This window comes from Pleuronectes platessa, chromosome 15 (genome assembly GCF_947347685.1).
Source record: "Pleuronectes platessa chromosome 15, fPlePla1.1, whole genome shotgun sequence".
NCBI classification, from domain to species: Eukaryota; Metazoa; Chordata; class Actinopteri; order Pleuronectiformes; family Pleuronectidae; genus Pleuronectes; species Pleuronectes platessa.
The window spans coordinates 18,262,368-18,273,943 of NC_070640.1; the positions used below are offsets into that span (position 1 = coordinate 18,262,368).

The 11,576-nt window shown below is 45.9% G+C and overlaps 1 protein-coding gene across 1 annotated transcript in view; it reads right to left on the reverse strand.

The window, feature by feature from the left end:
* The window catches only part of LOC128456643 (LHFPL tetraspan subfamily member 7 protein), a 104,552-nt gene extending 93,550 nt beyond the window's left edge, over positions 1–11,002 (reverse strand). Inside the window, exon 1 of the mRNA XM_053440898.1 lies at positions 10,279–11,002. Within this exon, the coding sequence (XP_053296873.1) occupies positions 10,279–10,644 (366 nt within the window). The 5' untranslated portion in view covers positions 10,645–11,002. The remainder of the gene's footprint in view (positions 1–10,278) is intronic.
* Between the last annotated feature and the right edge of the window lie 574 nt (positions 11,003–11,576).

Genomic DNA, 11,576 nt, shown 5'->3' on the forward strand with positions numbered 1-11,576 from the left:
TTAGTTGTCGACCCGCAGCACCTCTTCCTTCAACATGGCTGTCGTGGAAGAAATGATGAACGCTGCCTGATGTCAAGGCTTTACCAGAGCCGACATATTCACAGCAGACAGATCATCTGTAGTACGAACTGCCTGAGGGCCTTTTCACACCTGGAAGTCTAAATCAAGGTTCACGTCTCTGTCACATGGTAACATGTGTTCCGGTTAATTGGAGTTGAATTTATGGCAGAATAATTTTGTGTCACATAAACATGCGTCCTGTCGTCATCAGCTACATGGGACCTCTCTACCTTAACTTGACATGGACTGGTTCCTAGACTGATGTGTGTCTGACATCAGCGAGGTGTCAATCAGCTATTGTATTCACTGACTTGAATGACGTGCATCTTTCTGTTTGACTGGAGAAAAAAAAAAATTGCTTTGTTACTTTCGTTACCACTATGAAATAATTATGGTTTTGCTATCGGAAAAAATGTGTCCTTGTCATTCAAAGATTGTAGTTGTTGGAGGTGAAGACAACAATCAATCCTGCGAGCTTAACACTGGAGTCTATTTTCCTTCTCCTTTTGTCTAATGTAGTCTCAACTTCCCGCAATTGGTCATCAACTCTGAACTATCCTATAAAGTGTTCATTCTATATATGATCATAAAACTTAGTTCAGTTTCATCTGGATAGAGTCACGTCTTTTGGTCGGACAAAAATTGGGTCAGTTGGTCTGAGGCACCTTCCACACCTGATATTTGGATTCAGACTAATCTGAAAAGTCTGAAGATCCCGACCAAATAAAGAAGGTGTGAAAGCGCCCCAACCAGCAGTAGTCCCAAACAACTTAATGAGCATAGTCACTGCATAGTAAGGTAGTTTTTCCTTACTCTTGCTGAGGGTAAAGGACAAAGGATGTCACACCCTGTTAAAGCCCTATGAGACGATTTGTAATTTGTGAATATGGGCTATACAAATAAAATGTGATTGATTGATTGATAGCACTTGTGCTTTCAGTTTAAATGTAGAACCTAGTGCTTAACAACCCATGGTCTAGTTTGTGAATGATTTGTGACAAATTCCACATAATTTCAGGCACAATATTTGTCATCCTCCAACCTCTCATACATATCTCAGTCTCCACTGCTTGCTTGCCACATTGTGCTCCCCCTCTTCTTATTATTGGTGCTTATTTTTTTCCCATCACAGTATCCAATCAGAAAGTGGATGATCACGTTCTCCTTCTCGGTTGCAATGCGTGTCAAGGCGCACAGCTTCTACCGGGCGTCTGCTGCCTATTTCATACAATAGTTATTGGATGTTGCAGTAAAGGAGCGATGCTTACGCAGAACTTCTCTCCTCATGTCACACACCACGTGAATTATCCACCATCCACTACCATACACACCCATACTGTACATACATAACATTAGCTGACACTCTTATCCAAAGTGACTTCCAATAAGTGCATTCAACCACGAGGGTACAAGGGCAGAATAGCAAAAAGGCCAAACTACAAAGTGCTACATGTTAGTGCAACATATAAGTGCAACTTGACTTAGACAAATTATCTTCTTAACCAAGGTGTAGATGGAAGAGCCTGCGTTGGAAGACGTGTAGACTTTCTGCTGTCCTGATGTCAGTGGAGAGCTGGTTCCACCGTCTGGGAGCCATGACAGTCGTGATTTTGTCACCCTCCTCATGTGGCTGTCCATTCAAGATGCTCATATCTCCCAGCTCTCCCTCGGCCGGTCGGTGCCCCTGCTGGCCAGCGTCAGCCAAGCTGAACCACCTGCGACTGCACTGAGGGGGGGGCTAAGATATTTGCTCATCAAAATGATCTCTCACTATGTTCCGCTGCTGTAATAAACGTGTCAAACGGGAGCTGTCGGACTGAAACGGTCACTGTTGTGAGAATTTAAATACTGGTGAAATAAAACATAAAAGCTGAGCATAAAACAGACGTGCTCATTCATTCTAGCCCAAGGTCAGATTTAATGTCTCCCTGCCCACCACTCCACACATGGAGTTCTGCGACATTTTTACACCTTGAATATCAAATCTGTATTGAAGACTGTGTAAGGATCTGCAGGGAGGCTGCAGTGGAGGTGCCATGGAGAGCTCTGATAACAGCCCCTACCTGCGACCGTGCTTCCACTTAATCATCCATCATTCAATCAAAAATAATGAAGAAGTCTCATAAATAAAGGAGCTGATTTGTCACCAAATTGTGAGTCTTTGTGTGTTGTTGACGACGTTTTGATATAACGTGAAAACCAGCTGAAGAAAATCAGCATGAGTCTCAGAAATGGAACAGGGATGTAAAGGAATAATGATTTGTAGTTAATTGCAAAATAAACGCAGAGCCTCTCTTTAAAATGCCTTCCACACACAGATTCTACAAACTGCAGCCAACACTGTCTGGCTCCAAATGAAATAACAAATAAATACCAAACGTACAAGCACATTATCATAAACTAATAACCTTATAACTTACAATAATGTGCTTGTAACTTATAACCTAATACTGTAGTCAAACGATGTAGCACAACTATAAAAATTGTTTGGAATGATGTGAAAAAGCAAATTGCGGCTCGTGATGGAGTAAAAACATTCATCCCAATGGCCCATTCATCCCCAAATCCATCAGGGTATAATCCCTCCCCAGTATCCACACCGCCGACCATTCATTCTGCCACCAGTCACACGGCGGCCTTGAAGTAAACATGCGCTGTATGATAATAAGTCGGCGCGCCACATTTCACGCAAGACTTGCTGTCAAAGGACTAAACATCTATCTCTCTCTCCAGGTCCACTGCCTCCTCCTGCTCTGCACTGAGCCCCTTTTTTTTTTGTAATGAGTATATTTACTGTATGTACCTGGAATAAGTCAAGTCGAGCAGACAACCAGATACAAAACACCACTAATTTATATCTGGCTGAGCCCGGGGCCGGGGATGGGACTGTCTCGTAAAGCAGCGGCTGCACGCTCTGTCTCAAGACAGCGGGGCCGCCACCGGCACCGGGATGATGTGTGGCTTCGTTCTAAACCAGCCACCTGAAAAACAACTCGGCGGAGGAGCCGGTGGTAAAAAATGACTCCTGACCTCCCTTGTCCTCTCGACTCTCCTCTCAACCTCGTATCCTTGCTCCACCTGAACGCATTAAGAGCCCGGAGAACAAGTGGCCCGGGCGAAAGGTCAGGGGGGGAGGGCAGGGCGGGACATGGGCGGGAGCTGTAAGAGCCACAACATCACAGGTGGACTCACTTTTACGACGGCAGCTGAGAGGAAACAGAGTTGAGTTCATTACCGAGTGTGGAAATGGATGATGGCAGTTTGTGCTGTGGAGGAGGGGTGGGGGTGGGGGGCTCCATGATGCCCCTCAGCCATTTCTCTCCGAGCCCCTAATTACTGCATCACTGTCAACATGGACGACCGCTGTGCATCACATCAGCGTCTCTTTTGATCACTCTGATGCTTGAGAGAAACATTTTTTTGTGTGTGCGTGCATCTGCATCAGTCACTCATCACTTTTCATCTCGCTGTGTGTGAAAGGGTGCATGGGTACATCACATCCCTTTGAGCTGTCTCCTCGTGTGTGTGTGTGTGTGTGTGTGTGTGTGTGTGTGTGTCTCTGTGAAAACACACACTACATGAAGCTCCAAACAGAATGAGGTCGGCAGGAGAAAAAGCAGCCAGACAAGTCCAGCTTTTGCAATGCAAACTGGGCAAAGGAGTCCCCGCGGGGAAGGTGGGAATGCAGCATGTGCATTAGACCCCATAACATCATTTATAACTGTCAGACACACTTCCACACAAATGGCTTTCACCACAGAGGTTCCCCCATTAGCATTAAAGGAGAGAGGCTGTGAGATGAAGAGAGAGAGGGAGTGTGGGGGGGGGGGGAGAGGAGAAGCTTTACTGCTACAGTGAATCTCAGGAGCCTGCATCAGGGATGAAATTACGACTTTCTGTACGTTGGGAGATTTCGCAGCTCTCTGCTCGTTTGTTGAGCCAGTGTCTTTGTGGTAAAAGGGGCAGGAGAGATGTTGGGTCCCCTCTGGAATACGTCTGTGTGTGTGTGTGTGTGTGTGTGTGTGTGTGTGTGTGTGTGTGTGTGTGTGTGTGTGTGTGTCACCGGACCTCCTGGCCCCTGCGGTGGAGGTTGGCTCAGAGCAAAGACCCTTTAATTCCCTCTCATGTTCTTCAGAGAGATAAAGGCCAGACCCTGTCCATCATTGTGTTATTAGGCCGTGCACAAAGGGTTGGATCCCTGCCTGAACCTGCTGTACACCAGGAGCGCGTCATCGCACTCGGCCTGGGAGGGAAGAATATTTAATAAAAGTGCATTAACTCTACTCTGCTGGGACTGTTGTTTCTGTATTGAAGTTATCCTTTCATAATCAGTGTGATGAAATGTACCACAGAGGGGAGCCAGGAGGTCCAATCAAACAGCCTGTACATACAGTCTATACGATACTAACTCCCATACAGCACTTTAAAAGGAAAGCCTTTTAATGCCTAATCGTAACTGGTTTAAACAGATGTTGTTTTGTTTTTAATATATTTTTCTCTGTTTCTTTTTTTTTCTTTTTGTTTTGTCTTCTTTTGTGCACAGTGTAGCCTTTGTTTAGAGAAGTGCTAAAGATATCAACTTTATAATTATTAATGTTGTTGTTGTTGTTATTTATTATTTTGTTGTCAGAGAATATAAGTGGAGAGGCGGTGGTCTAGTGGCAGAAACTTGGACTATGGGCAGAGAAGGTCTCTGGTTCGTCTCTGGTTCGACTCCACGGAGAGACAACAAAAGACGAACCTGGATTGATCTGTCCAAAAATCCAAGAGTCTCCCTACCCTGTCTAGTGCCCCTGAGCAAGGCACCTTACTCCCCCAACATCTGCTCCCCGAGCGCCGTACATGGTCGCTCACTGCTCTGTGTGTCCTGCACCAGATGGGTTAAAAGCAGAGATTAAATTTCCCTTCCTGCATGAGTGTGACTTTGCATGACTGTGCATGTGTTTGGGACAAATAAATGTATCTTATCTTACCTTCTTAGATATTACGTTGCAAATTTTCTTTGATCAGAACCATTAATAACTTTTTGAGAAAACAAGATGTTGAAAAGCGTATAATCTCACAACGTTAAACAAAGTGAAACAGAATCCTGGATGAATTCACTGAGTTTCATGGCTTCTTCTTTGACCTAAATCTTTCCACCAAAGTTTCATGGAAATCCGCCAAGTACTCTCTGAGTGTAATCCTGCAAACTGACAGACAAACGCAGATGAAAACCTAACCTGCCCGGTGCAGTTAATTAATAAAGGAATGTTTTTTGTTGAAACATCTGACATCGAAGCCCTTGGTTGTCTGTCGGTTCAGTAATGACTTCAAAAGGTAAAAGAGGAACTGACTTCACATCACAGCCGTGGTGAGTGAAGGCTGCACTTGATCCTTTTCACATATTCATATTCAGGTCACATGTTCAAACTGGTAAAACATGTTTAACTGTTTCCACCGGTGAAGGTGTAGTGCGTTCCATGCACGGACACGTTGTTGAAACCCTGATACTGTGCTCTGATTGAACCTTAATGAACTGGGAAATAAGTAAAGTGGAAGCTAGAAGACAAAGAACATGACATCTCGTGTTAACCTTTTCTTTACAGCGTAGGTTTGTCCAGAAACTGACTTGTGGGTGTCGCAGTGAGACAAAGGAAACATCAGTGGATTTCATTAAATGAGTTATCTATCTCTATCTATTCTTAAAACTAGTTCTGGCTCAGTGGGGGGGGGAATGACATTCGGGGCATCATGCGGCGTGGACGCACCAGCGAGTGTTCTTCATAGGTAGCTGCTAATGAGACGAGGAGGAACATCTCTGCTAACGTGCACAATTAATCTCCCTGGCACGTGGCAGGGTCAACACGGGCCGAGTGTTTTGTCTCATGTCTCAGAGGATTTCCACAGAATCCAGAATGTGCACCTAGACCCGCCGACGTTTTCCCGCCCGGGCAGATAAACAGGGGGAAGACCTCGGGCGTTCTCTTATTGGCGTTCCTGTAGCGCCGCGACACAAGACGACCTTGACATTCAGTGGGGAAGCAGGACATGAGAGCGAGTGCCATTCATTTTTACAATCCAAGAGCACCCAGATGCTGGTGTGTGTGTGTGTGTGTTTTGCGTGTGTGTGTGGTGCTGGCGGGTTACTACGAGGGCCGAGCCTCTCCAGCTCCAGTGTTTAGCCGTGACAAGCCGCTGGAAGCATGTTAAGCTGTTAACATGTTCAGGTGAAAATATTTGGTAGCAGGCGACCTCTTCCTCCCTCCTTCTCCCTCTTCCTCCCTCCTCCTCCTCCTCCTCCTCCTCCTCCACTGGAGCACATACATGCTCACACACACACATGTGCACACAGACGTGCTCACTCACCACCATCACTCTCCAGCCGCCTCGATGGAAAATGACTCATCCCGGCAGAAACAAGCAGAAGTAATGCAAGGAATAATTTATGTGGAGAACCACTGAAGAGGCTGTTTTCAATAGCTTCCCTGCTGCAATAAGCTTAATGTGTGCCGCCTGCTGCTCTGCCACATTGATCAAGTGAAAAACACTTATGGATCAGGTGCTGTGTCTCAATTTGTGCATCTCCCACCCTGACACGTGTGTTCACTCTGACATGTATAGCAACGTGCAGTGTGCTGTGGACCGAGATGATGCACTTAACCAGTCACAAGATGTGTCTCAATTCAGGGGCTGTACTTTAAGCAGGGCCGGATCTAGACTGCTGAGATAGCGGGGGCAATTAGAAATTTGGGGTGGGCACCTTATTCACACAGTGGACTTAGTGTTGAGAATCTTTAAAGAATGCATCACAATAGGAAATTCAAGCAAGCCAAGGTATTATAATTATAATTATAATAATGATAATTATTACATTTTTCATAAAACAAACTTTTTCAGGTGATGATTTCCAGTAAGGAAGCTGTGAGCTGACGACACTGCAATTAAACACTGGAGATTATTTTTAATGATACAGATGTAATTTATTTAGAATATGTTAAAAACAAGTTCAACAGACTGGTTTGCTTTAGTAAATAAGACTCCTGGAGACTTTAACTTGGTTGTCCTCTGTGTAGTGTTTTGTTTTTTTGGACAGCACTTGAAGGCAGCACCACAAACTAAACATATTTCCCCCCCGGGGACCTGAGTGTGATGTTAAGGCCTTTTTATGAATCGATATCAGATCATTCAAATGAAGATCAATTTTACTTAGATAAAAACATTGTTAAACCCAGCATTAAGTCCAACCAGCCAATCAGAAATCAGGAAATTCTGACGGGGCAAATAAAATAGACGTGATTGGCAGATTCATGTGGCACCGAATAAAGTTGACAAATTAGTTGGCCATTGTTCACCCCTGCCCACTTCTAGATCCAGGCTCTACATGAAGAAAGTTTGCATCAAAGCAGCAGCTCAACTAAACTTTCTCATTTCGAAGGCTCCTCCAACTACAGCAGACAAATACGTCCTTCCATCCCTGAAAAACAAAGGGTCCAAAGTTTGGATTCCTTCCCGGCCAATTTAAAGGTGAGACAAGCTGGTGACGCCAATCATGGAGGTCCTCTGTAGACCAGACCATCTAATTTCGGTTCAGCCTTTGTGGTCTACGTGGCCCACCAAGACCACGTCCTCTGAAGGATGCTGGATTGTGTGTGTGCATTTGTTTGCCACCCTCTTTTACATCTCACAGGGTTGTGTGTGTGTGGTTGTGTGTGTGTGTGTGCGTGTGTGTGTGTGCGTCTGCCAGCCCATGGCGATGGAACCGGGCTCCAGAGCGCCAGCAGACCTGGAGAGCAGTGTGATCCAAACAAAAGCTTTTGACAACAAGGAGCGTCAACAGAAAAAAGGCCAAAGAAACTGGAGCACAAGTAGGCCAGCCTCTCAGGGAGCCTCCTCCTGCTCCCCGTCCTTTCCTGCCCTCCTCCTCCTCCTCCTCCCCTTTCTCCTCACACACACACACAAAGAGTATCCACAGTATGTTGTTCCAGCGTTAACCCAGTGTACACTCTTTCACTCTGAGGGAGACAACACAGCTCAATGTACAGTGATAGGTGTTGTAGCACAAACACAGAGTGGGACTAATGGCTGCTGAGGCACTTGTCTGTGTGTGTGTGTGTGTGTGTGTGTGTGTTAGACCTGCTCCATGGAGCCTGAGCACACACTGTATCTTCTGGCTTGTGTTTTTGTGCAAGTTGTCGACTGAAAAACCAGAAGGCATCAGAAAAACTGATGTGCACACCAGCGAGGAGTGGTGGAGTAATAAAGTGGCTCTGATGAAAACTTAATGGCCCCTTCACCTTTATTAATGGAGGCAGAATCGTGCGCTCGAGTTCACCAGCGGGATAACACAACACATGTGGCACAGACACACACACACACACACACACACACACACACACACACACAGACACACACACACACACACACACACACACACACACACACACACACACACACACACACACACACACACACACACACACACACACACACACACACACACACACACACACACACACCCACCCTCACTGGAAGACTCACTAATTAACTCACTGACAACTGGCTAACTGGCAAAATGACTCCCGATTTCAGCCAAATGAGCCTTTAACAGTGAGTATATTCCGTAAAGGATGCGCGGTGCTTAACGTTTGAGCACAAATGAGATGAAACACCACAGGAGAAGTCAATCTGCTCTGTTTGCGCTCACTGCTCCGTGTGTGTCTGCAGCTGCCGCCCCGTGAAAACAAAAAACGCCGGCGTTGCATCCCTCACTTTGCAGAAACTAGTGCAACAATTACACAACCGAGCAGCCCCTTATTAATACCACCCCCCTTTCAAATGCTAATTTCCCCATCACACCTTCATGCATAAATCATAAATCCAGAGGTGGTATCCTGAAGCAGGTTTTTTTTAAATTTCATTTTGAAGGTTTATGGCTGGGGGGGGGGGGGGAGACCCAACCTGCCTCTAGTAAGAAATTCAATTATCCCATAATGTGCATGAATAATAAGTGTCCCAGATACAAGAGTTTTAATAAGGCCAATTGTTTTTTGCTCAAACAAGCTTTTATTCAACTGTTCTCCAGCCTGTTGTCACTTATTGGGAGTCAAGCACTGATACTGGATCAATAAACAGAAGCTGATTGGACCAGATTTTCCTGCCCAGTTGGGAGAACGTGTCATGTTGGATGTTGCTGTCTCGCATATTTGCTAAATGTGAGAAATGAAACTGAAATTCTTGCTGGAGAGTGAAACCCCTGATGCCCTCCAAACCTCAGTGTGTGTGTGTGTGTGTGTGTGTGCGTGTATGTGTGTGTGTGTGTGTGCTGCAGACACTCCTCCCTGTGATGCACTCTCCCTCAGATCAGAGCATCTTTCATCCAGACTGAAACGACTCTGCATCGTCCCAACTGTGTTTTCACCAGAGCCGACTGAGGAGGAGCGACGGAGCCACAGTGTTGATGTTGTTGCATTGTTCACTTTGCTGCGACACATGTGGTGTGTGAGCAGCAGCAGTTGAGTGTGTTGGTGTGAGTGAACCCTGGTCTGAGTCACTCCGGCTGTTTGTCTCCTGACACAAGAAGCTAAAAAGACCAATCTTATTTCGTGAATTGAAGAATGATGTATAAGAAAAACTCTTTACCTCTTATTCTGATGTTTTAAACCTCTTTTATTTTGCTTTTAAATTGTGCCGTCGGATTTTAAACTGATTTATTTTTGGTGTCTGTGCATAAGAATCATTTTTTTGTGGGGATGTGTACGTTTTTTTTTTGTCTGTTACCAGGATTTGGATGTTTGTGAATATATTCTCATCTGTGAAAAAAATAATGAACTACATATCTTAAAAGAATAATGTTTGTTCTGTGCTGTTTCTAATGTCCCTGCAACACCTTGAATCTCAGTCCGAGTATGAAATATGATAAAGAAATCATAGAAGAAAATATATTTTTATACACTGTAAAAAGTCATGTACATTTTACAGGTAGAAGAGTGAGGAGATAAGTGTTTAGACCTGATTTCATCAAATCAGCTCTAATCTTCTTCATTTGTAATGTTCAATTGACTTGGATGTGATGATGTTGATTTGCTCAGTTTTGCGCATTTCTGCCGATCATTCATTCAGTCCTGGGTCCCATGGAGCCATACTGAGTGGCCCCTGCCCTGCCCACTCTCTGGGCTCCACCGGCATGTGGCAGACATGTGTGTGTGTGTGTGTGTGTTTGTGTAGGGGGAACCCTACCTGCCAGGAGCTGGAGGGGATCTCTGCGAATTTGCCCAGTCCCCCGAAGGTGTAGCACCGGTACATGTGATCCAGGGACTCGGAGCAGTGCCACAACAAGCCAAAGCTCACGGAGTCCTTGCTGTGGTGCTGGGGCTGCTGGTGGTGGTGGAGGCTGTTCCTCAGCTGGTCCTTGACAATCCACGCAGGAGATATGAAGCTGAAGCTGCACACGGCGACCAGAGCGGAGGAGAGGAGCACCCAGAAGCAGCCCACGCAGCTGAACATGGTGGCGGCGTGGGGCGCAAAGCCCGGAGACAGACCCGACCGATCGATCCCGAACCCGGCTTCTTCTTCTTTCTTCTCCCGGCCCAGGAGCGAATGCATTTGGAGCTCACGCCTTCAGGAGCGGGACTTCAACTTCAGCGCCCCCGACCAGCAGCTGCATCGGTACAGAGACAAGAAGAAGGGAAACCGCTGGATGTCCGCAGCTGCAGCCTCCAGAACATCTGGCTCAGAACACAAACAAACCACTGAGGGGAGAAAACATCCAGAGACACATCAGCGAGAGGAGTCAAGTCATCCGGAAAGCAGCGCGCACAGAGCTGACTGACAGGCTGCGTGTTCCTGTCACACCCTGAAGTGTGCGCGCAGCTGGAGCAGCAGCACAGCTGGAGCAGCAGCACAGCTGGAGCAGCAGTCACATGTGGACACACAGGCACCTGCACCACTGGACTCTCCTCTGCTTCTCTCCACAGTCTCACGCCACATGCACAGGGGCAGCAGCGCACTGTGCGTAACGCTGTCTGGACAACGCCAAGTTACTATTGACTAAGAAGGAGTTTCCGGCTCTGCTTTTCAAAGTAAAGCCCTGCAGAAGGGGCGCAGCTTTACTAAAGTCTCCACGGGGGCTTTAAATAATTCTACTCCAGGGACAACCCAGATTTGTACATATAAATGACTACATCACAGTCTCAGCCTCTGAAAACAGGTCATTAAGCTTTGTGTGGCTCTGGAGAACTGTGACAAAACTCGAATGGCACTCAGTAGATTGCACACCTCCTCCAACAGGCACCTTAAATTCAATTAAGCTGCACCAAAAAGAAAACACACATGAAAGGGTTTTTAGTAGTTTTTCCTTACTACTTAGGAGAGTTAAGGACAGAGGATGTCACACCATGTTAAAGCCCTATGAGACGAATTGTGATTTGTGAATATGGGCTATACAAATAAAATTTGATTGATTGATTGATTAAAATCAATCCCCTAAGCATGCCTGATTTTTTCATCAAGATCCACAAATCTCTCCCCTCTCTCAA